The following is a 27,296-nucleotide window of genomic DNA, read 5'->3' as shown; positions in this document are numbered from 1 at the left end:
CCTCCGAGCGAAGGTTGCGGTAAGCCTCCTCATTCTCCGACGTGGGATGCTGTAGGCTATGAGAGTGGGCCTGTCGCTTTTTCTCAGCCAGCCTGAACACCTCCTCTGTCAGCCAAGGTCTCTGGGGAGGTCTGGACCGTGTACCCAAAGCAGCCATTGCAGCTGCATGAGCCACAGTCCTAAATCTCGCCCATTGTCCCTCGACATCAGGAGGAGTGGGGGACGATGCCAACCCCAGCCGCACTGAGACCAGGCCACTATGAGTTTGAATGGGGTCCTGGGTGTACACCCACTACCGGAGTGGAAGAATGGCAGGCGCATCTTACAGATGACTAGTCAATGGTCAGTGGGCAGATCAGTACCATGGAAGGTCCTGGTGTCAAGGACATGGGCCCGCATCCGCTGTTCCGTCACTATAACATCCAGTAGATGGCCTTGCTTAGACCTGGCATGCATCCATGATGTTGTGTGGATGCGCCGATGCCGGAACAGCGTGTTGGTAATTATAAGCCCATGGGCTGCACAAAAATCTAGCTGCCTCCTGCCGTTGTTATTGAACGGATCTGGCTCATGCCTTCCAATCACTCCAGACCAGGTGCCAGCATCATGACCAACTCGGGCATTGAAGTCACCCAACAAGATGACTCTATCCCGAGGGTCCACTTTAGCTAGCACCTGTGACAGGAGGTTATAGGAGGCATCTGACTCATCGGCCTTGCCTACATCCCTCCACGGATGTTCATCTTCGGTGGGGGCATAAGTAACCACGACCACTACTCCTCACCTCCGGTTGATGGGAAGGCGAGCCCAAAGTAGCCTGGGGACTACAGCTTCCCACACCTTACCACCACGCTCCCACGCCCCCTTCATTCTTTTGTTTAGAAGAAGAGCCACTCCCTGTTGTTTGGCAGTCTCCTCCCCTGAGTAGAAGACTGTCCACCCCTCACAGTGGCAGGAGCCAGAGCCGGTCCACCGGACCTCCTGATTACAACAGAGATCCAGGCGGTACCGGTCCAGCTCCCAACAGAGAAGTGGCAACCTCTCCTCCGCAGTGAGCATTCGAACATTCTACGAGGCCATCCGTAGTGGCTTTTCGTTGTTAAAGGAGGAGCCCCGAGGGGAAGGATTCAGTCTCCTGACTCCGCCAAATAGTGTTTGGCCAGGAGACGTCATAGATGCCTATCCCCCCGGGGCCTCTGGCACAAGCTTATTAATTACATTTTTCATTCATGGTTTGGTGATAATTAATTGAACGTGGATGGGTTACCAGCCCCTCGCACCCATCCAGAGCCCCCAATTGGCCGCTGTGGTGGCTACAAACGTCATGAAGGGAAAAGCCAAAAATCTAAATAGGCACCTCCCCCCATGGCACTGCCCACCACAGCGTTGCCATCCAGCACCAAAGAGGAGGTAGGGGGTTGTTTTTGCCACCGTCACAACCCCCACCATCACCACCATCACCCTCACTACCGTCACCACCACCACCATCACCACCACCCCCACCACCACCCACACCACCACCCCCACTACCACCACCGTCACCACCGTCACCACCGTCACCACCACCCCCACCACCACCCCCACCACCAGCACCACCACTACCACCGTCACCACCATCACCCCCACCACCACCACCACCCCCACCACCACCCACACCACCACCCCCACCTCCACCCCCACCACCACCACCACTGTCACCACCCCCACCATCACCACCACCTCCTCCACCACCCCCACCCACACCACCACCTCTTCCTCCACCACCATCACAAACCACCACCACCCCCACCACCACCCACACCCCCACCACCGTCACCACAGTCACCACCATCACCACCACCACCACCCCCACCACCACCACCAGCCTGGTCTCCTCGTCACCTGCAGTCCAACAGGGAGCTCTGGTAGGCTGTCAGCAGTGGAGTCTTGCAGGGGCTAAGCGCTCGCTGGGAACACAGCAGGGGAGAGATAGGTGAGGGTGACACCTGCACCTGTCACTCACCACTCACCACCTCACCACTCAACTCACCTCACCCTTCACTCAACACTCACCCACCCCTCACCAACCCCTCACCTCACCACTCACCACCTCACCACTCACCACCTCACCACTCACCACCTCACCACTCACCCCACCACCCACCTCACCACGCACCACCTCACCACTCTCCTCACCACTCAACTCACCTCACCCTTCACTCAACACTCACCCACCCCTCACCAACCCCTCACCTCACCACTCACCACCTCACCACTCACCTCACCACCCACCTCACCACTCACCTCACCACGCACCTCACCACTCACCTCACCACTCACCTCACCACTCACCTCACCACCCACCTCACCACTCACCTCACTACTCACCTCACCACTCACCTCACCACCCAACTCACCACGCACCACCTCACCACTCACCTCACCACCCAACTCACCACGCACCACCTCACCACCCAACTCACCACGCACCACCTGACCACTCAACTCACCTCACCCTTCACTCAACACTCACCCACCCCTCACCAACCCCTCACCGCACCACTCACCTCACCTGCCACTCACCCTACCTGTGGGTGTTGTGGAGGCACCCCCAGTGGCAGCTGTCTCTGTGTGTGAGTCTGCTGTTGCCTAGGGGCACCCCCAGTGGCAGCTGTCTCTGTGTGTGTCTGCTGTGGCCTAGGGGCACCCCCAGTGGCAGCTGTCTCTGTGTGTGAGTCTGCTGCTGCCTAGGGGCACCCCCAGTGGCAGCTGTCTCTGTGTGTGAGTCTGCTGTGGCTTAGGGGCACCCCCAGTGGCAGCTGTCTCTGTGTGTGAGTCTGCTGTTGCCAGGGGCACCCCCAGTGGCAGCTTAATGATAATGATAGTGATGATAGTGATGATAGGGATTAACGATAATTAGTGATGACAGTGATTAATAATAATTAGTGATGATAGTGATTAACAATAATTAGTGATGATAGTGATTAACAATAATTAGTGATGATAGTGATTAACAATAATTAGTGATGATAGTGATTAACAATAATTAGTGATGATAGTGATTAACAATAATTTGTGATGACAGTGATTAATAATAATAATTAGTGATGATAGTGATCAACAATAATTAGTGATGATAGTGATCAACAATAATTAGTGATGATAGTGATTAACAATAATTCGTGATGATAGTGATTAACAATAATTAGTGATGACAGTGATCAATAATAATTAGTGATGATAGTGATCAACAATAATTAGTGATGACAGTGATCAACAATAATTAGTGATGATAGTGATTAACAATAATTAGTGATGATAGTGATTAACAATAATTAGTGATGATAGTGATTAATAATAATTAGTGATGATAGTGATTAACAATAATTAGTGATGATAGTGATTAATAATAATTAGTGATGATAGTGATTAATAATAATTAGTGATGATGGTGATCAACAATAATTAGTGATGATAGTGATTAATAATAATTAGTGATGATGGTGATCAACAATAATTAGTGATGACAGTGATCAATAATAATTAGTGATGATAGTGATTAACAATAATTAGTGATGATAGTGATTAATGATAATTAGTGATGATAGTGATCAACAATAATTAGTGGTGATAGTGATCAATAATAATTAGTGATGATAGTGATTAACAATCATTAGTGATGATAGTGATTAATGATAATTAGTGATGATAGTGATTAACGATAATTAGTGATGACAGTGATTAACAATAATTAGTGATGATAGTGATTAACAATAATTAGTGATGACAGTGATTAATAATAATTAGTGATGATAGTGATTAATAATAATTTGTGATGACAGTGATTAACGATTAGTGATGATAGTGATTAATAATAATTAGTGATGATAGTGATTAACAATAATTAGTGATGACAGTGATCAATAATAATTAGGGATGATAGTGATTAATAATAATTAGTGATGATAGTGATCAACAATAATTAGTAATGATAGTGATTAACAATAATTAGTGATGATAGTGATTAACAATAATTAGTGATGATAGTGATTAACAATAATTAGTGATGATAGTGATTAATAATAATTGGTGATGATAGTGATTAACAATAATTAGTGATGACAGTGATCAATAATAATTTGTGATGATAGTGATTAACAATAATTAGTGATGATAGTGATTAATAATAATTAGTGATGATAGTGATTAACAATAATTAGTGATGATAGTGATTAACAATAATTAGTGATGATAGTGATTAGCGATAATTAGTGATGATGGGTGATCAACAATAATTAGTGATGACAGTGATCAATAATAATTAGTGATGACAGTGATCAACAATAATTAGCGATGATAGTGATTAACAATAATTAGTGATGATAGTGATTAACAATAATTAGTGATGATAGTGATTAACAATAATTAGTGATGACAGTGATTAATGATAACTAGTGATCATAGCGATGAACAATAATTAGTGATGACAGTGATCTTGGGCAGGCGATGTAACCTGCAGTGGAGACACCAACTCCAGGACATGCTTGAGGTGGATGGCGTAGTTGATCTTAGACTCAGCAGTTCTCAACTGGAACAGGGTAGATGGATAGACAGATACATAGATAGATACATTTTGATTTAAAGCTTTCGTGACTGCAGGGATTAATATTCTTGGTTCTTTCGGTAAAGTCACCACGTAGAAAGGGAAACTATAAAATAATAAAAATATAAAACAATAAAATTATCACGAAGTTTCGACTGCAACACGAGCAATCATCATCAAGGTGTGAAAACCACAGCAAGAAAATGTTATTCTTTTATATTTATATTATTTCCCTTCTACGTGACTTTACCGAATATAGATAGATACATGTAGAGATAAATATAGACAAATAAATAGATCACTAAATAGCCTCTCTCTCTACATCACGGGTGGGGAACCTTTTTTCTACCAAGGGCCATTTGGATATTTACAACATCATTCGCGGGCCATACAAAATTGATCAACTTAAAAATTAGCCCGTTATATCTGGTCAAACGTTTAATTAACTCGCCCCTAATGTGATGGCCTGGAACTGCTTCTCTTTGGCGAGGCGTTTGGTGATGTTAGCCGGTATTGATGATGTTGTTGCTACTCACAACTGCTCTTCCAGGATTGCTCTACCTAGATTTATTGAATTTCGAGTCCCGCCTGCGGTTGCCTTGGCAGGGCCAGAGGCTGGACGTTCCCCACCCCTGTTTAACGTGATGAAGGGGTACTGTGTGGTGCTGAGCGAGGTGATGCTGATGATGATTAAAGTGATCATCTCACCGTCTCTGTCTTAGGGATTTGAATCAGCATTGAGAGCAGGTGGTCTACATCCAGAAACTGACTGATAGCTGCACACACATACACACAGACATCACACATATACACACAGACACACACACACAGACATACACAACAACAACAACCGCCATTCGCCACTAAGTGGCGGTGACGTCACCACGACGCTTGTGCCAGGCCATGTGCACCTTGAGGCCACGTGAAGTGTCGAACGCCCACCGGCAGGAGGTCACGGGGCAGACCCAGGTGCCACGGGTCGACTGACTGAGATGACTGGCTGATGCACCACCTGTGCCCCCTACTGTGCCAACCTGCTGTGCTTTAGCCACCCGGCGCTCCGCTCATTGTTGTGAGCGTCGCTCCTCCGCCCTCCGTTGTTGTTGGAGGGCGACTGCCTCCAACTGCCCAGTAGCGTCCTTCACGAGCCTCCTCCACAGAGGCCGATCTTGACACCGCTGGTACCAGTCATCGGCAAGTCCACTCAGCTCCACGTCCTCCTGTACCACATCACTCCATCTCTTATCTAGCACAAGCAGCATCCGTTTAGCCCCCTCGATCCGGCCGAACAAAATCTGTTTGGGCATGTGGTGATTGGGCATGCGGGCTACATGGCCCAGCCAACGCAGTCTTGCCTGCCGGAGGAGCTCACCGATGGGACTTTGTCCAGATTTTTCGAGGATTTGTGAGCTCCTTACACAATCCAGCCTGGTTAAACCCAGGATTGATCGTAGGCAGGCCAGCCTAAATATTTCTAACCGGCGAAGATGTTCCATTTGGGGGGTCCACGTTTCACAAGCGTAGAGAAGGGAGGGAAGACCCAAAGCTTCGTGCGGAGCGACAGACCAGGTAACTTCCACACAGCGTTACGCAACCGATGAAAAGACATTGCCGCTCGACTGATTCGGAGTGCGATCTTTGCTGTTAAACCAGAGCCGGTCATGAGCGCACTGCCCAGGTATGGGAAACTCTCCACTCGCTCCACAACTGCCCCATCACCCACCCACCCACTCACCCACCCACATACCCACTCACCCACCCACGCAACCACTCACTCACCCACTCAACCACCCACGCACTCACTCACCCACTCACGCACTCACTCACCCACTCACGCACCCACTCACCCGCCCACCCACATACCCACCCACCCACTCAGCCACCCACCCACCAACCCACCCACCCACCGGCCTGCACTCTATAGAAGTTGTCTTCCTGCATCAGCTCATCCACACAGTCGAGACGGCCTCTGAGCGTCTCTTCGTCCACCAGCGGCTCGTGGATGTTGGCTCTGAGCCGGCGCGCTCCTCCACGCGTCCTCGTGTAGTTGAGCACCCCGAATAGCGAGTGGGAGCTCCTGGGTGCACGCTCGCACGCACACACACACACACATGCACACACACGGGTGGAGGAGGGTCACACACACACACACACCAACACACACCCACACACACTCATACCACACTCGCACCCACACATACACGCACACACACCAACACACACACACACTACCACACTCGCACCCATACACACCCCCACACACACCAACACACACCAACACACACACTAACACACACACACCAACACAAACCACAAAACAACAACAACAACCGCCATTCGCCACTAAGTGGCGGTGACATCACCACGACGCTTGTGCCAGGCTATGTGCACCCTGAGGCCACGTGAAGTGTCGAACACCCGCTGGCAGGAGGTCACGGGGCAGACCCAGGTGCCACAGGTCGACTGACTGAGATGACTGGCTGATGCACCACCTGTGCCCCCTACTGTGGCAACCTGCTGTGCTTTAGCCACCCGGCGCTCCGCTCGTTGTTGTGAGCGTCGCTCCTCCGCCCTCCGTTGTTGTTGGAGGCCGACTGCCTCCAACTGCCCAGTAGCGTCCTTCACGAGCCTCCTACACAGAGGCCGATCTTGACACCGCTGGTACCAGTCATCGGCAAGTCCACTCAGCTCCACGTCCTCCTGTACCACATCACTCCATCTCTTCTCTAGCCCGTGCCGCACCCATTTAGCCCCCTCAATCCGGCCGAACAAAAGCTGTTTCGGCATGCGGTGGCTGGGCATGCGGGTTGCATGACCTATCCGAGGGGCCACTCTATCCCGAGGGGCCACTTTAGCCAGCACCTGTGACAGGAGGTCATAGAAGGCATCTGACTCATCGGCTTTGCCTGCATCCCTCCACGGATGTTCATCTTCGGTGGGGGCATAAGTAACCACGACCACCATTCCTCGCCTCGGGTTGATGGGAAGGCGAGCCCAAAGTAGCCTGGGGCTTACAGCTTCCCACACCTCACCGCCACGCTCCCACGCCCCCTTCATTCTTTTGTTCAAAAGAAGAACCACTCCCTGTTGTTTGGCAGTTTGCTGCCCCGAGTAGAGGACTGTCCACCCCTCATAGTGGCAGGAGCCAGAGCCGGTCCACCGGACCTCCTAAATGCCACATAGATCCAGGCGGTACCGGTCCAGCTCCCGACAGAGGAGTGGCAGGCTCTCCTCCGCAGTGAGCGTTCGAACATTCCACGTGGCCACCCGTAGTGGTTTTTCGTTGTTTCTGGAGGAGCCCCGAGGGTAGATATTCAATCTCCTGGCTCCACACACAACCACACACACCACACACACCCACACACCCACACACCCACACCACACCAACACCCACACACACACACCACACACACCAACACACACACACCAACACACAGAAGGGGGAGTGGCTATCCCCGCTAGCGAGGGAGGAGGAGGAGGAGGCATCGTCTACCGAGGGTCGTGGGAGTTGCGCAGCAGCTCCAGGTTGGCGGCCGTGGTGCCGTCGATCATGGCGGTGCGCTCACTGCCGCAGAAGGAGACGCGCACGGAGGCCGGGGCGAGCACCACGCCCTGGATGAACTCCACATACTGCAGCAGCGCCGCCAGCGAAGCCAGGCAGTAGTATCTGGGGGTGGTGGGCAGGGGCGAGGGTGAGTGGGAGGGTGAGAGGGGGGTGGGTGAGTGGATGGGTGAGTGGGTGGATGAGTGGATGGGTGAGTGGATGGGTGGGTGGGTGAGTGAGTGGGTAACCCTAACCCTAACCACTCCATCTCTTCTCTAGCCCGTACCGTGCCCGTTTAGCCCCCTCGATGCGGCCGAACAAAAGCTGTTTGGGCATGCGGTGGCTGGGCATGCGGGCTACATGGCCCAGCCAACGCAGCCTTACCTGCCGGAGGAGCTCACCGGTGAGCTCCTCACCCACTCACCCACACACTCACCCATAGACCCACACACTCACCCACACACTCACCCACACACTCACCCACACACTCACCCACACAATCACCCACAAACTCACCCACTCACCCACATACCCACACACTCACCCACACACTCACTCACCCACTCACCCACCCACTCACCCACCCACACACACACCCATAGACCCACACACTCACTCACCCACCCACTCACCCACACACACCCACACACTCACCCACACACACCCACTCACTTCCCCTGCACGTCCATGAGCACGGTGGCCATGTGGGGCACGCAGAGCCTTCGCACGGCGTCCATGCCCCGCTCCTCGTTGAAGTATTTCCTCAGCACCGTGGTCACGTGGGCCTCCTGCACACGCACTCACCACGAGGTGGCAGCACCCACTGTGGTGCGTCTGTGGGTCTCTGTGTGATGAGTCTATCGGTCTCTGTGTGGTGAGTCTATGGGTCTCTGTGTGGTGAGTCTGTGGGTCTCTGTGTGATGAGTCTATGGGTCTCTGTGTGATGAGTCTATGGGTCTCTGCGTGATGAGTCTATGGGTCTCTGCGTGATGAGTCTATAGGTCTCTGTGTGGTCTGTGGGTCTCTGTGTGGTGAGTCTATAGGTCTGTATGTGATGAGTCTATGGGTCTCTGCGTGGTGAGTCTATGGGTCTCTGTGTGATGCGTCTGTGGGTCTCTGTGTGGTGAGTCTATGGGTCTGTATGTGATGAGTCTATGGGTCTCTGCGTGGTGAGTCTATGGGACTCTATGTGGTGAGTCTATGGGTCTCTGTGTGGTGAGTCTATGGGTCTCTGTGTGGTGAGTCTAGGAGTCTCTGTGTGATGAGTCTATGGCTCTCTGTGTGATGAGTCTATGGGTCTCTGTGTGATGAGTCTATAGGTCTCTTTGTGATGAGTCTATGGGTCTCTGCAGGATGAGTCTATGGGTCTCTGTGTGGTGAGTCTATGGGTCTCTGTGTGGTGAGTCTATGGCTCTCTGTGTGATGAGTCTATGGGTCTCTGCGTGATGAGTCTATGGGTCTCTGTGTGGTGAGTCTATGGGTCTCTGTGTGGTGAGTCTATGGCTCTCTGTGTGATGAGTCTATGGGTCTCTGTGTGATGAGTCTATGGGTCTGTATGTGATGAGTCTATGGGTCTCTGCGTGATGAGTCTAGGAGTCTCCGTGTGCTGAGTCTATAGGTCTCTGTGTGATGAGTCTATGGGTCTCTGTGTGATGAGTCTATGGGTCTCTGTGTGATGAGTCTATGGCTCTCTGTGTGATGAGTCTATGGCTCTCTGTGTGATGAGTCTATGGGTCTCTGTGTGATGAGTCTATGGCTCTCTGTCTGATGAGTCTAGGAGTCTCTGTGTGATGAGTCTAGGAGTCTCCGCGTGGTGAGTAGTGGCGATGCCGTCCGTGCGTGCTCACAGGGAAGTAGTCCCTCAGCAGGGTGAACATTTTGCTGGCGTTTGGGTTGCAGGCCGTGTGGGGCATCACCACCTCCAGTGGGCGTAGCACCTGCAGCTTGGTGATCGCCTGAACAAGCAGCAGCAGCAGCAGCGCCAGCAACGAGAACAACAGGCTGAGGTGCAGCAGGAGGAAGTCACGGGACAGACCCAGGTGCAGTGGGTTGACTGCTGTGCCAGGCTAGGTGCGCCAGGAGGAGGTCACGGGACAGACCCAGGTGCAGTGGGTTGACTGCTGTGCCAGGCTAGGTGCACCAGGAGGAGGTCACGGGGCAGGCCCAGGTGCAGTGGGTTGACTGCTGTGCCAGGCTAGGTGCACCAGGAGGAGGTCACGGGACAGGCCCAGGTGCAGTGGGTTGACTGCTGTGCCAGGCTAGGTGCACCAGGAGGAGGTCACGGGACAGACCCAGGTGCAGTGGGTTGACTGCTGTGCCAGGCTAGGTGCACCAGGAGGAGGTCACGGGACAGACCCAGGTGCAGTGCGTTGACTCCTGTGCCAGGCTAGGTGCACCAGGAGGAGGTCACGGGACAGATCCAGGTGCAGTGCGTTGACTCCTGTGCCAGGCTAGGTGCACCAGCAGGAGGTCACGGGACAGACCCAGGTGCAGTGGATTGACTGCTGTGCCAGGCTAGGTGCACCAGGAGGAGCTCACGGGACAGACCCAGGTGCAGTGCGTTGACTCCTGTGCCAGGCTAGGTGCACCAGGAGGAGGTCACGGGACAGACCCAGGTGCAGTGGGTTGACTGCTGTGCCAGGCTAGGTGCACCAGGAGGAGGTCACGGGACAGACCCAGGTGCAGTGGGTTGACTGCTGTGCCAGGCTAGGTGCACCAGGAGGAGGTCACGGGACAGACCCAGGTGCAGTGGGTTGACTGCTGTGCCAGGCTAGGTGCACCAGGAGGAGCTCACGGGACAGACCCAGGTGCAGTGCGTTGACTCCTGTGCCAGGCTAGGTGCACCAGGAGGAGGTCACGGGACAGACCCAGGTGCAGTGGGTTGACTGCTGTGCCAGGCTAGGTGCACCAGGAGGAGGTAACGGGACAGACCCAGGTGCAGTGGGTTGACTGCTGTGCCAGGCTAGGTGCACCAGGAGGAGGTCACGGGACAGACACAGGTGCAGTGGGTTGACTGCTGTGCCAAGCTAGGTGCATGAGGTAAGATAAAATAAAAAAAACTAGTGTTTAATAGTTTAAGACTAACCTAACCTGTCAATGTATATATACTGCATACCGTCAGAATAACGACACGCACACATTGGCACGTAGCTACTTACGTGGCTACGGGGCCCCGCACTTTCAAGGGCCCTGCGCTAAACGCTTTCAAGCGATCAATTCCGGTTCGGTGATTCCGCTCTCTTACCAGAGTACGAAACCGCCCTTCAGCTTTTACGAACGGCCGAGTGTGTTGAAGGTTCAGTTTCAGTTTTCAGTTTATTTTGGGTATAGTCCTGTGAGCCATCCGGCTCTTGAATCGGAGTGCAACCGCAACAAACCAACAAAAACACGAGCAAGAAAAGCATCAAATTTTGACTTAAAGCTTCCGTGACTGCAGTGGTTCATATTCTTAGCTCTTTCGGTAAAGTCACGTTAAAGGGAAATAATAAAATAATAAGCACAGAGACAATTTAAACCGAGAAGATGGATTCTGGCTTAGCAATCATTGGAAGGATTTGATAAACCATTTCAGGTCTTAATTGATTGTTCACGCTTACGGTGGCATTTAGACAGCATACATTAATTTTTCGTCTCCCCCCTCCTCTTTTCAGAACATAGATGGACTCGTCCTTCTAAATAAACTGTCAAATCGCTGCCCGTGGTGCTAACGTTTTATAAATAAATAAATGCACCCTTTAAAAATAAATACATAAATGCAAACCGACACACCTGATGACGACTGTTTGTGTTATGGTCGAAACGTCGTGAGAATTTTTATTGTTTTATATATATTTTATTATTTTATTGTTTCCCTTCAACGCGACTTTACCGAAAGAGCTAGGAATATTAATTACTGCAGTCACGAAAGCTTTAAATCAAAACAACCACAGCCACAAGCAAACTTAGGTTAGAAATGCGTCGCATTATCCGGCCGTACGGCAAGTGACAAAAATGACAATCGCTATACCGCACAGGTGAAGAATGTGCGTGTTTTAGTTTTTAATTCAGGGCCCGCTTCATAACACGCACTGCACGGGGGGGGGGGGCCCTTTATGTTCATGCACGGAGAGAGAAGGAGGCTGACCTTGACGTAGGGCTGGCTGTCGGGGAACTGACACAGGACCAGCTCGGGGCAGCGCAGGTCGATGCTGGCCAGGCCGACCTCGCCCCGAGCGATACCTCGGCCCTCTGCCAACGCCACCACCACCGACCTCGCCTCCACCTCCTCCTCCTCGTCGTCGTCGCCGGCGTCGGCGTCGTCAGTCGTGGAGAACGAGGTCGCTGCGGGGCCACAAGAGAGACGGGGTGCTGCCTCCTGTCGTGAGTCGATGAACGGTGGTGAGTCTACGGGTCTCTGTGTGAGTCTACGGGTCTCTGTGTGAGTCTACGGGGCTCTGTGTGTGAGTCTACGGGTCTCTGTGTGAGTCTATGGGTCTCTGTGTGAGTCTACGGGTCTCTGTGTGAGTCTACGGGGCTCTGTGTGTGAGTCTACGGGTCTCTGTGTGAGTCTATGGGTCTCTGTGTGTGAGTCTACGGGTCTCTGTCTGAGTCTATGGGTTTTTGTGTCAGTCTATGGGTCTCTGTGTGAGTCTATGGGTCTCTGTGTGATTCTACGGGTCTCTGTGTGAGTCTATGGGTCTCTGTGTGAGTCTACGGGTCTCTGTGTGAGTCTATGGGTCTCTGTGTGAGTCTACGGGTCTCTGTGTGAGTCTATGGGTCTCTGTGTGAGTCTACGGGTCTCTGTGTGAGTCTATGAAGGGTGGTGAGTCTATGGGTCTCTGTGTGAGTCTATGGGTCTCTGTGTGAGTTTACGGGTCTCTGTGTGAGTCTATGTGTCTCTGTGTGAGTCTATGGGTCTCTGTGCGAGTCTACGGGTCTCTGTGTGAGTCTATGAAGGGTGGTGAGTCTATGGGTCTCTGTGTGAGTATATGGGTCTCTGTGTGAGTTTACGGGTCTCTGTGTGAGTCTATGTGTCTCTGTGTGAGTCTATGGGTCTCTGTGCGAGTCTACGGGTCTCTGTGTGAGTCTATGAAGGGTGGTGAGTCTATGGGTTTCTGTGTGAGTCTGTGGGTCTCTGTGTGAGTCTATGGGTTTCTGTGTGAGTCTATGGGTCTCTGTGTGAGTCTACAGGTCTCTGTGTGAGTCTATGGGTTTCTGTGTGAGTCTATGGGTCTCTGTGTGAGTCTATGGGTCTCTGTGCGAGTCTACGGGTCTCTGTGTGAGTCTATGAAGGGTGGTGAGTCTATGGGTCTCTGTGTGAGTCTATGGGTCTCTGTGTGAGTTTACGGGTCTCTGTGTGAGTCTACGGGTCTCTGTGTGAGTCTACGGGACTCTGTGTGAGTCTACCGGTGGACGTGGTGGCCCTGCTGCTGCTGCCGGGCGCATGCCTCTGGCGTTGCCGCCGCGAGCTGCCCGGCGCTGCACGGAACCGGGAAGCGGGGAGGGGCACCCGCGGGGCCCAGGAGGAGAAGCCTGGCATCACCACGGTGGGAGCATCACCGCAGCCGCCACCGCCACCACCGCCGCCGCGGGCCCTGCCGCCGCCGCTGGTGGTTGTGGCGGTGTCGGCGTTGCCGCTCCGGTCGGCCCAACCCGACTCTGGGAACAAGAGAAACGGGGGGGCGGCGGACGGAGACTTAATTAAAGCGATCCGTTTTCTTTGAGGCTTCTCACGCTCTCGGCCCTGTTCTAACGTGGCACGTGGGGAGTGCGATGGCGTCCCCAGTGGACGCGGGCACCAGAAGACCGACATCGTTCAAGAGAGAGGCTTCACCAAAAACAGAAGCGAGAGAGCTTGCATACTTCGACAGCTGGCGAGGAACGACGCCTCCCTCTCGTCTCCCACCCACCAACCCCAGCGAGGTCTTCTGCAAAAATCCTGTTCGGCAGGATTAACGGTGCTCCCCTTTGACAAGACCCTAGCGGAGGGTGCGAGCTGATTTTTGAAAGGGGGGGGGGGGGGTGGAGAGGCTGCGTAGGGCCACACATTCGCTCGACGCAATATCACAGAACGGTGCCCGGAATGGAAAGCCGTGGGCTTGTTGGGGCCTTAACGCTCCGCAGGGAGCAGAGAGCAGCGAGATGCAATCTGTTCCTTAAAACTGCCGTGACCGCAGGAATTCGTGTTGTTGAGTTATTTCGGCAAAAACTCACGTAGGTACGAAAACATTTTAATGGATCACGACGTTTGGATCGCGACACAAGCAACCGTCACCAGGTGTGAAACGAACACAGAAGGTGGACCGCCGACGTAGGAGCTGACGTAGGAGCAGTCCACGTGACCTCACCGAAAGAACCAAAGGATAAGGAGCAAGAGGATCCAAAGTACGGTAATCCGTCAACATCAAAATAATCCGCGGAGAGGCGTCATCCCCCTCAGGGGCGGAGCCAGGATTTTCAGCCCGGGGTGACATTCAACAAATGTTAACTTCAAAAATGATTAGAGATTTCGATTTAAAGCTTTCGTGACTGCAAGGATTCATCTTCTTTGGTTCTTGCGGTAAAGTCACCACGTAGAATGAGAATAAAATAATAAAACAATAAAATTCTCACGAAGTTTCGGCCACAACACAAGTGGCTTTCTTCAGGTTTAAAGGGACAGACCTGTTTGGACGACAGGTGGCCTGAAGAAGGCCACCTGCGTTGCGGCCGAAATGTCGTGAGAATTTTATTGTTTTATTTTATTATTTTATTCTCATTCTACGTGGTGGTGACTTTACCGAAAGAACCAAAGAAGATGATTAGAGAGTCAGGCTTGTTGAACCAGACGCCATCGGTTTGGCGACACGCTCTGACGGTGCAGTTACACGAAGTCCGCCAGACCAAGTGTCGTGCACTTACACGCACAATGTTTCAGATTTTTCGATTTTTTTTCAGGGGTGACAATTGTCTAACCCTGTCACCCCCCCCGCCCCCTGGCTCCGCCGCTGATTGCCCTCCTGCACTCTCTCCGACCTTGCATCCTGGAGTGGCGTGCCGCGGGCGTGGAGCTGAGCAAAGACGAGGAGGCGGAGGAGGTGGTGGTGCTGTGTAGCTTGGCTCTGGTCTTTGTGCGCCGGGGAGGAGAATCCAGCAGTAGGCCAAACGAGTACTTGGGACCCTTCGTGGACATCCTGCAACCAAGCCTGGGGGTGAGCGAGATGTTGACTACCTCACCTGGTATACAGCAAGACGTCGTGTGTTCCACCACCATCATCATCACGGTGGCTAGGAGATGTTGACTACCTCGCCTGGTATACAGCAGGAGGTTGTGGGTTCCACCATCATCATCATCACGGTGGCTAGGAGATGTTGACTACCTCGCCTGGTATACAGCAGGAGGTCGTGGGTTCCACCACCAACATCATCATCACGGTGGCTAGGAGATGTTGACTACCTCACCTGGTATACAGCAGGTCGTGGGTTCCACCACCACCATCATCATCATCACGGTGGCTAGGTGATGTTAACTACCTCGCCTGGTATACAGCAGGAGGTCGTGGGTTCCACCACCACCATCATCATCACGGTGGCTAGGAGATGTTAACGTCTGAGCCTGGCAGTGATTAGGAAGCTTGGGGAATATTCAAATCTGTGCGAGGGGCTTAACGCTGCTCAAACGATGAGGATCTGCGAGATTACCTCATCCGATTTCAAAAGAGCGGATCACCTGTCAGACACACACACAGACATCACACACACACACAAGACACACACAGACATCACACACACACACAAGACACACACAGACATCACACACACAAGACACACACACAGACATCACACACACACATCACACAAGACACACACAGACATCACACACACACAGACACACACAAGACACACACAGACATCACACGCACACAGCCATCACACACACACACAAGACACACACAGACATCACAAACACACAAGACACACACACACAAGACACACACACAGACATCACACACACAGACATCACACACACAAGACACACACACACACAGACATCACACAAGACACACACACATCACACACACATCATACACACAGACATCACACACAGACACACACAAGACACACACAGACATCACATACACACAGCCATCACACACACACAAGACACACACAGCCATCACACACACACACATCACACACACACAGACACACACAAGACACACACAGACATCACACACACACAGCCATCACACACACACACACAAGACACACACAGACATCACACACACATCACAAAAGACTCACACAGACATCACACACACATCACACACACAAGACACACACAGACATCACACGCACACAGCCATCACACACACACACACACAAGACACACACAGACATCACAAACACACAAGACACACACAGACATCACACACACAGACATCACACACACAGACATCACACACACAGACATCACACAAGACACACACAGACATCACACACACATCATACACACAGACATCACACACACACAGACACACACAAGACACACACAGACATCACATACACACAGCCATCACACACACACAAGACACACACAGACATCACACACACATCACACACACACAGACACACACAAGACACACACAGACATCACACACACACAGCCATCACACACACACACGCACAAGACACACACAGACATCACACACACATCACACACACACAGACACACATAAGACACACACAGACATCACACACACACAGCCATCACACACACACACAAGACACACACAGACATCACACACACAACACACATACAAGACACACACAGACATCACACACACAAAGACATCACACACACACGACACACACAGACATCACACACAGACATCACACACACACACACAGACATCACACACACACGACACACACACAGACATCACACACACACAGACATCACACACACATCACACAAGACACACACAGACATCACACACACAGACACACACAAGACACACACAGACATCACACACACACAGCCATCACACACACACACAATACACACACAGCCATCACACACACACACACAAAAGACTCACACAGACATCACACACACATCACACACACAAGACACACACAGACATCACACGCACACAGCCATCACACACACAAGACACACACAGACATCACAAACACACAAGACACACACACAGACATCACACACACAAGACACACAGACACACACACAGACATCACACAAGACACACACAGACATCACACACACATCATACACACAGACATCACACACACACAGACACACACAAGACACACACAGACATCACATACACACAGCCATCACACACACACAAGACACACACAGACATCACACACACACAGCCATCACACACACACACACAAGACACACATAAGACACACACAGACATCACACACACACAGCCATCACACACACACACAAGACACACACAGACATCACGCACACACAGCCATCACACACACACACACAAGACACACACACGACACACACAGACATCACACACAGACATCACACACACACACAGACATCACACACACACGACACACACACAGACATCACACACACACAGACATCACACACACATCACACAAGACACACACAGACATCACACACACAGACACACACAAGACACACACAGACATAACACACACAGCCATCACACACACACACAATACACACACAGACATCACACACACACACAAAAGACTCACACAGACATCACACACACATCACACACACAAGACACACACAGACATCACACGCACACAGCCATCACACACACAAGACACACACAGACATCACAAACACACAAGACACACACACAGACATCACACACACAGACATCACACACACAAGACACACAGACACACACACAGACATCACACAAGACACACACAGACATCACACACACATCATACACACAGACATCACACACACACAGACACACACAAGACACACACAGACATCACATACACACAGCCATCACACACACACAAGACACACACAGACATCACACACACACAGCCATCACACACACAGCCATCACACACACACAAGACACACACAGACATCACACACACAACACACACACAAGACACACACAGACATCACACATACAAAGACATCACACACACACGACACACACACAGACATCACACACAGACATCACACACACACACAGACATCACACACACACAGACATCACACACACAGACATCACACACACATCACACACACACAGACATCACACACACACAGACATCACACACACACAAGACACACACAGACATCACACACAAAGATCCCCCGTACAGCCTTAACAATCTGTAGGGGCAAGTGCTGTAAGAGAGTAGCAGCACCTATAAGGGCCGGCACTGTGGTACACAAGGGGGTGGGTGGCCAGTACCACGCCCGACCGCCTTTGTCTCCCCCAGTGGTGATGTTTACTACACACCACCACACCAGGTACTCATTTGAGGCTGAGTCGACCTAGGGGAGGCCCAGGACCGGTTCAGAGAATCGTAGCGCGGCGTAGCGCTAATCACTACACTACCGCTCCCCACATACACACACACAGACACACACACAGAGACACACACATCACACACAGAGACACACACACATCACACACAGAGACACACCCAGAGACACACACACAGAGACACACACATCACACACGGAGACACACACATCACACACAGAGACACACACAGAGACACACACACAGAGACACACACCACACACAGAGACACACACAGAGACACACACAGAGACACACACGGAGACACACACACACATCACACACAGAGACACACACCACACACAGAGACACACACACAGAGACACACACGTACACACACAGAGACACACACCACACACAGAGACACACACACGTACACACACGGACACACACGGAGACACACAGAGACATACACAGATACATACTCACATACACACAGATACACACACATACACACAGATACACATACACACACAGAGATAAATACACATACACACAGACACACAGATACACACACTATTACACTATTCAACTACAGACGAGAGACCTTCTGCAGTGATCTGTCAGTGCAGGAGCGGAGCTGCTGTGAGGCGAGGCGCTTGGAGCTCTCTGATTGGTCCAAGCGGCGACTTGGAGCCAATCAGATTTGGTTCCTCCCTAGCCACGTGACGCGGGATTTTTTTTTTCCCGCAAAATTTTTGAGGCTCCTCCTCGGCCAGGCGCCATTTTGAGAGTCGTGAGGTGCGGATTTGATTTTTTTCGGAGCAGAAATTAACGACGATGACGACCCCCCAGGGGTGCGAGATCGCCTCTCGTGAGGGAAAACATGAGGTAAAAAGTGGCCTCAAATGTCCAGCCCGTGATTCGCAGATAGTTTAAATATGCACTGTTGAATTTATGGGCAGTGTTGGGTCTATGGGGCGGTGCTGAATCTATGGGGCAGTGTTGAGTCTATGGGCAGTGCTGAGTCTATGGGGCAGTGCTGAGTCTATGGGGCAGTGTTGAGTCTATGGTGCAGTGTTGAGTCTATGGGGCAGTGTTGAGTCTATGGGCAGTGCTGAGTCTATGGGGCAGTGCTGAGTCTATGGTGCAGTGTTGAGTCTATGGGGCAGTGTTGAGTCTATGGGCAGTGCTGAGTCTATGGGGCAGTGTTGAGTCTATGGTGCAGTGCTGAGTCTATGGGGCAGTGCTGAGTCTATGGGGCAGTGCTGAGTCTATGGGGCAGTGCTGAGTATATGGGGCAGTGCTGAGTCTATGGGGCAGTGCTGAGTCTATGGGACAGTGCTGAGTCTATGGGCAGTGCTGAGTCTATGGGGCAGTGCTGAGTTTATGGTGCAGTGTTGAGTCTATGGGCAGTGTTGAGTCTATGGTGCAGTGCTGAGTCTATGGGACAGTGCTGAGTCTATGGGGCAGTGCTGAGTCTATGGCACAGTGTTGAGTCTATGGGACAGTGCTGAGTCTATGGGGCAGTGCTGAGGCTATGGTCATTGACAAAATACAAACGATTTAATTTGTGAATAGTTTACCTCGTGAGGGGCATAAGATGTGCCAGTATTCGTCGAGATGACTGTTTTCTTTACACCCCGCGAGTAATTTATTGCTTAAAGGAGACATCGTGGAGGGAAACAATGGGAGTGATATAAAACTACATCTGTGTGCTTTGTGGTTGTTCCTACACGAATGTAGACTGTAGTAATGGTTATTAACCAGAGTGTACTGACAGTCTATAATGTAGACTGTAGCCTGGTTATTAAGTATGGTGAGTGTACTGACAGTCTATAATGTAGACTGTAGTAATGGTTATTAAGTATGGTGAGTGTACTGACAGTCTATAATGTAGACTGTGGTAATGGTTATTAAGTATGGTGAGTGTACTAACAGTCTATAATGTAGACTGTAGCCTGGTTATTAAGTATGGTGAGTGTACTGACAGTCTATAATGTAGACTGTAGTAATGGTTATTAAGTATGGTGAGTGTACTGACAGTCTATAATGTAGACTGTAGTAATGGTTATTAAGTATGGTGAGTGTACTGACAGTCTATAATGTAGACTGTAGTAATGGTTATTAACCAGAGTGTACTGACAGTCTATAATGTAGACTGTAGTAATGGTTATTAAGTATGGTGAGTGTACTGACAGTCTATAATGTAGTCTGTAGCCTGGTTATTAAGTATGGTGAGTGTACTGACAGTCTATAATGTAGACTGTAGTAATGGTTATAAAGTATTGTGAGTGTACTGACAGTCTATAATGTAGACTGTAGCCTGGTTATTAAGTATGGTGAGTGTACTGAGAGTCTATAATGTAGACTGTAGCCTGGTTATTAAGTATGGTGAGTGTACTGACAGTCTATAATGTAAACTGTAGCCTGGTTATTAAGTATGGTGAGTGTAATGAGAGTCTATAATGTAGACTGTAGTAATGGTTATTAAGTATGGTAAGTGTATTGAGAGTCTATAATGTAGACTGTAGCCTGGTTATTAAGTATGGTGAGTGTACTGACAGTCTATAATGTAGACTGTAGTCATGGTTATTAATTCTGGGTGAGTGTACTGACAGTCTATAATGTAGACTGTAGTAATGGTTATTAAGTATGGTGAGTGTACTGATAGTCTTTAATGTAGACTGTAGTAATGGTTATTAAGTATGGTGAGTGTACTGGCAGTCTATAATGTAGACTGTAGTAATGGTTATTAAGCTGAGTGAGTGTACTAGCAGTCTATAATGTAGACTGTAGCCTGGTTATTAAGCTGGGTGAGTGTACTGAAAGTCTATAATGTAGACTGCAGTAATGGTTATTAAGTATGGTGAGTGTACTGACAGTCTATAATGTAGACTGTAGTAATGGTTATTAAGTATGGTGAGTGTACTGACAGTCTATAATGTAGACTGTTGTAATGGTTATTAAGTATGGTGAGTGTGCTGACAGTCTATAATGTAGACTGTAGCCTGGTTATTAAGTATGGTGAGTGTACTGACAGTCTATAATGTAGACTGTAGTAATGGTTAAGTATGGTGAGTGTACTGACAGTCTATAATGTAGACTGTAGTAATGGTTATTAAGTATGGTGAGTGTACTGACAGTCTATAATGTAGTCTGTAGCCTGGTTATTAAGTATGGTGAGGGTACTGACAGTCTATAATGTAGACTGTAGTAATGGTTATTAAGTATTGTGAGTGTACTGACAGTCTATAATGTAGACTGTAGCCTGGTTATTAAGTATGGTGAGTGTACTGACAGTCTATAATGTAGACTGTAGTAATGGTTATTAAGCTGAGTGAGTGTACTGACAGTTTATAATGTAGACTGTAGTAATGGTTATTAAGTATGGTGAGTGTACTGAGAGTCTATAATGTAGACTGTAGTAATGGTTATTAAGTATGGTGAGTGTACTGGCAGTCTATAATGTAGACTGTAGTAATGGTTATTAAGCTGAGTGAGTGTACTAGCAGTCTATAATGTAGACTGTAGCCTGGTTATTAGGCTGGGTGAGTGTACAGAAAGTCTATAATGTAGACTGTAGTAATGGTTATTAAGTATACTGAGTGTACTGACAGTCTATAATGTAGACTGTAGCCTGGTTATTAAGTATGGTGAGTGTACTGAGAGTCTATAATGTAGACTGTAGTAATGGTTATTAATTCTGGGTGAGTGTACTGACAGTCTATAATGTAGACTGTAGTAATGGTTATTAAGTATTGTGAGTGTACTGGCAGTCTATAATGTAGACTGTAGTAATGGTTATTAAGCTGAGTGAGTGTACTAGCAGTCTATAATGTAGACTGTAGCCTGGTTATTAAGCTGGGTGAGTGTACTGAAAGTCTATAATGTAGACTGTAGTAATGGTTATTAAGTATGGTGAGTGTACTGACAGTCTATAATGTAGACTGTAGTAATGGTTATTAAGCTGAGTGAGTGTACTGATAGTCTTTAATGTAGACTGTAGTAATGGTTATTAAGTATGGTAAGTGTACTGAGAGTCTATAATGTAGACTGTAGCCTGGTTATTAAGTATGGTGAGTGTACTGACAGTCTATAATGTAGACTGTAGTAATGGTTATTAATTCTGGGTGAGTGTACTGACAGTCTATAATGTAGACTGTAGTAATGGTTATTAAGTATGGTGAGTGTACTGATAGTCTTTAATGTAGACTGTAGTAATGGTTATTAAGTATGGTGAGTGTACTGGCAGTCTATAATGTAGACTGTAGTAATGGTTATTAAGCTGAGTGAGTGTACTAGCAGTCTATAATGTAGACTGTAGCCTGGTTATTAAGCTGGGTGAGTGTACTGAAAGTCTATAATGTAGACTGTAGTAATGGTTATTAAGTATGGTGAGTGTACTGACAGTCTATAATGTAGACTGTAGTAATGGTTATTAAGTATGGTGAGTGTACTGACAGTCTATAATGTAGACTGTTGTAATGGTTATTAAGTATGGTGAGTGTGCTGACAGTCTATAATGTAGACTGTAGCCTGGTTATTAAGTATGGTGAGTGTACTGACAGTCTATAATGTAGACTGTTGTAATGGTTATTAAGTATGGTGAGTGTGCTGACAGTCTATAATGTAGACTGTAGCCTGGTTATTAAGTATGGTGAGTGTACTGACAGTCTATAATGTAGTCTGTAGCCTGGTTATTAAGTATGGTGAGGGTACTGACAGTCTATAATGTAGACTGTAGTAATGGTTATTAAGTATTGTGAGTGTACTGACAGTCTATAATGTAGACTGTAGCCTGGTTATTAAGTATGGTGAGTGTACTGACAGTCTATAATGTAGACTGTAGTAATGGTTATTAAGCTGAGTGAGTGTACTGACAGTTTATAATGTAGACTGTAGTAATGGTTATTAAGTATGGTGAGTGTACTGAGAGTCTATAATGTAGACTGTAGCCTGGTTATTAAGTATGGTGAGTGTAATGACAGTCTATAATGTAAACTGTAGCCTGGTTATTAAGCATGGTGAGTGTACTGAGAGTCTATAATGTAGACTGTAGTAATGGTTATTAATTCTGGGTGAGTGTACTGACAGTCTATAATGTAGACTGTAGTAATGGTTATTAAGTATGGTGAGTGTACTGACAGTCTATAATGTAGACTGTAGTAATGGTTATTAAGCTGAGTGAGTGTACTGACAGTTTATAATGTAGACTGTAGTAATGGTTATTAAGTATGGTGAGTGTACTGAGAGTCTATAATGTAGACTGTAGCCTGGTTATTAAGTATGGTGAGTGTAATGACAGTCTATAATGTAAACTGTAGCCTGGTTATTAAGCATGGTGAGTGTACTGAGAGTCTATAATGTAGACTGTAGTAATGGTTATTAAGCTGAGTGAGTGTACTAGCAGTCTATAATGTAGACTGTAGCCTGGTTATTAGGCTGGGTGAGTGTACAGAAAGTCTATAATGTAGACTGTAGTAATGGTTATTAAGTATGGTGAGTGTACTGACAGTCTATAATGTAGACTGTAGCCTGGTTATTAAGTATGGTGAGTGTACTGAGAGTCTATAATGTAGACTGTAGTAATGGTTATTAATTCTGGGTGAGTGTACTGACAGTCTATAATGTAGACTGTAGTAATGGTTATTAAGTATTGTGAGTGTACTGGCAGTCTATAATGTAGACTGTAGTAATGGTTATTAAGCTGAGTGAGTGTACTAGCAGTCTATAATGTAGACTGTAGCCTGGTTATTAAGCTGGGTGAGTGTACTGAAAGTCTATAATGTAGACTGTAGTAATGGTTATTAAGTATGGTGAGTGTACTGACAGTCTATAATGTAGACTGTAGTAATGGTTATTAAGCTGAGTGAGTGTACTGATAGTCTTTAATGTAGACTGTAGTAATGGTTATTAAGTATGGTAAGTGTACTGAGAGTCTATAATGTAGACTGTAGCCTGGTTATTAAGTATGGTGAGTGTACTGACAGTCTATAATGTAGACTGTAGTAATGGTTATTAATTCTGGGTGAGTGTACTGACAGTCTATAATGTAGACTGTAGTAATGGTTATTAAGTATGGTGAGTGTACTGACAGTCTATAATGTAGTCTGTAGCCTGGTTATTAAGTATGGTGAGTGTACTGACAGTCTATAATGTAGACTGTAGTAATGGTTATTAAGTATTGTGAGTGTACTGACAGTCTATAATGTAGACTGTAGCCTGGTTATTAAGTATGGTGAGTGTACTGACAGTCTATAATGTAGACTGTAGTAATGGTTATTAAGCTGAGTGAGTGTACTGACAGTTTATAATGTAGACTGTAGTAATGGTTATTAAGTATGGTGAGTGTACTGAGAGTCTATAATGTAGACTGTAGCCTGGTTATTAAGTATGGTGAGTGTACTGACAGTCTATAATGTAAACTGTAGCCTGGTTATTAAGTATGGTGAGTGTACTGAGAGTCTATAATGTAGACTGTAGTAATGGTTATTAAGTATGGTAAGTGTATTGAGAGTCTATAATGTAGACTGTAGCCTGGTTATTAAGTATGGTGAGTGTACTGACAGTCTATAATGTAGACTGTAGTCATGGTTATTAATTCTGGGTGAGTGTACTGACAGTCTATAATGTAGACTGTAGTAATGGTTATTAAGTATGGTGAGTGTACTGATAGTCTTTAATGTAGACTGTAGTAATGGTTATTAAGTATGGTGAGTGTACTGGCAGTCTATAATGTAGACTGTAGTAATGGTTATTAAGCTGAGTGAGTGTACTAGCAGTCTATAATGTAGACTGTAGCCTGGTTATTAAGCTGGGTGAGTGTACTGACAGTCTATAATGTAGACTGTAGTAATGGTTATTAAGTATGGTGAGTGTACTGACAGTCTATAATGTAGACTGTTGTAATGGTTATTAAGTATGGTGAGTGTACTGACAGTCTATAATGTAGTCTGTAGCCTGGTTATTAAGTATGGTGAGGGTACTGACAGTCTATAATGTAGACTGTAGTAATGGTTATTAAGTATGGTGAGTGTACTGACAGTCTATAATGTAGTCTGTAGCCTGGTTATTAAGTATGGTGAGGGTACTGACAGTCTATAATGTAGACTGTAGTAATGGTTATTAAGTATTGTGAGTGTACTGACAGTCTATAATGTAGACTGTAGCCTGGTTATTAAGTATGGTGAGTGTACTGACAGTCTATAATGTAGACTGTAGTAATGGTTATTAAGCTGAGTGAGTGTACTGACAGTTTATAATGTAGACTGTAGTAATGGTTATTAAGTATGGTGAGTGTACTGAGAGTCTATAATGTAGACTGTAGCCTGGTTATTAAGTATGGTGAGTGTAATGACAGTCTATAATGTAAACTGTAGCCTGGTTATTAAGCATGGTGAGTGTACTGAGAGTCTATAATGTAGACTGTAGTAATGGTTATTAATTCTGGGTGAGTGTACTGACAGTCTATAATGTAGACTGTAGTAATGGTTATTAAGTATGGTGAGTGTACTGATAGTCTTTAATGTAGACTGTAGTAATGGTTATTAAGTATGGTGAGTGTACTGGCAGTCTATAATGTAGACTGTAGTAATGGTTATTAAGCTGAGTGAGTGTACTAGCAGTCTATAATGTAGACTGTAGCCTGGTTATTAGGCTGGGTGAGTGTACAGAAAGTCTATAATGTAGACTGTAGTAATGGTTATTAAGTATGGTGAGTGTACTGACAGTCTATAATGTAGACTGTAGCCTGGTTATTAAGTATGGTGAGTGTACTGAGAGTCTATAATGTAGACTGTAGTAATGGTTATTAATTCTGGGTGAGTGTACTGACAGTCTATAATGTAGACTGTAGTAATGGTTATTAAGTATTGTGAGTGTACTGACAGTCTATAATGTAGACTGTAGTAATGGTTATTAAGCTGAGTGAGTGTACTGATAGTCTTTAATGTAGACTGTAGTAATGGTTATTAAGTATGGTAAGTGTACTGAGAGTCTATAATGTAGACTGTAGCCTGGTTATTAAGTATGGTGAGTGTACTGACAGTCTATAATGTAGACTGTAGTAATGGTTATTAATTCTGGGTGAGTGTACTGACAGTCTATAATGTAGACTGTAGTAATGGTTATTAAGTATGGTGAGTGTACTGATAGTCTTTAATGTAGACTGTAGTAATGGTTATTAAGTATGGTGAGTGTACTGGCAGTCTATAATGTAGACTGTAGTAATGGTTATTAAGCTGAGTGAGTGTACTAGCAGTCTATAATGTAGACTGTAGCCTGGTTATTAAGCTGGGTGAGTGTACTGAAAGTCTATAATGTAGACTGTAGTAATGGTTATTAAGTATGGTGAGTGTACTGACAGTCTATAATGTAGACTGTAGTAATGGTTATTAAGTATGGTGAGTGTACTGACAGTCTATAATGTAGACTGTTGTAATGGTTATTAAGTATGGTGAGTGTGCTGACAGTCTATAATGTAGACTGTAGCCTGGTTATTAAGTATGGTGAGTGTACTGACAGTCTATAATGTAGACTGTAGTAATGGTTAAGTATGGTGAGTGTACTGACAGTCTATAATGTAGACTGTAGTAATGGTTATTAAGTATGGTGAGTGTACTGACAGTCTATAATGTAGTCTGTAGCCTGGTTATTAAGTATGGTGAGGGTACTGACAGTCTATAATGTAGAC

General features: G+C 47.5%; 1 protein-coding gene and 1 pseudogene across 1 annotated transcript in view; one reads left to right on the top strand and one right to left on the bottom strand.

The window, feature by feature from the left end:
• The window catches only part of LOC142921848 (mutS protein homolog 4-like), a 31,849-nt pseudogene extending 15,578 nt beyond the window's left edge, over positions 1–16,271 (bottom strand).
• A 3,109-nt stretch (positions 16,272–19,380) lies between these two features.
• Positions 19,381–27,296, top strand: part of LOC142921847 (uncharacterized) — a 34,165-nt gene continuing 26,249 nt past the window's right edge. Inside the window, exon 1 of the mRNA XM_076063182.1 lies at positions 19,381–19,492. Coding sequence (XP_075919297.1) covers positions 19,442–19,492 — 51 coding nt within the window. The 5' untranslated portion in view covers positions 19,381–19,441. The remainder of the gene's footprint in view (positions 19,493–27,296) is intronic.

Source organism: Petromyzon marinus, unplaced genomic scaffold (assembly GCF_048934315.1).
Source record: "Petromyzon marinus isolate PM22_M1 ecotype Great Lakes invasive population unplaced genomic scaffold, UKy_Petmar_22M1.pri1.0 PM_G_Scaffold_9, whole genome shotgun sequence".
In the NCBI taxonomy this organism is placed as follows: Eukaryota; Metazoa; Chordata; class Hyperoartia; order Petromyzontiformes; family Petromyzontidae; genus Petromyzon; species Petromyzon marinus.
The sequence above is the reverse complement of the archived record's forward strand: the minus strand, read 5'-3'. Positions and strand labels throughout refer to the sequence as shown.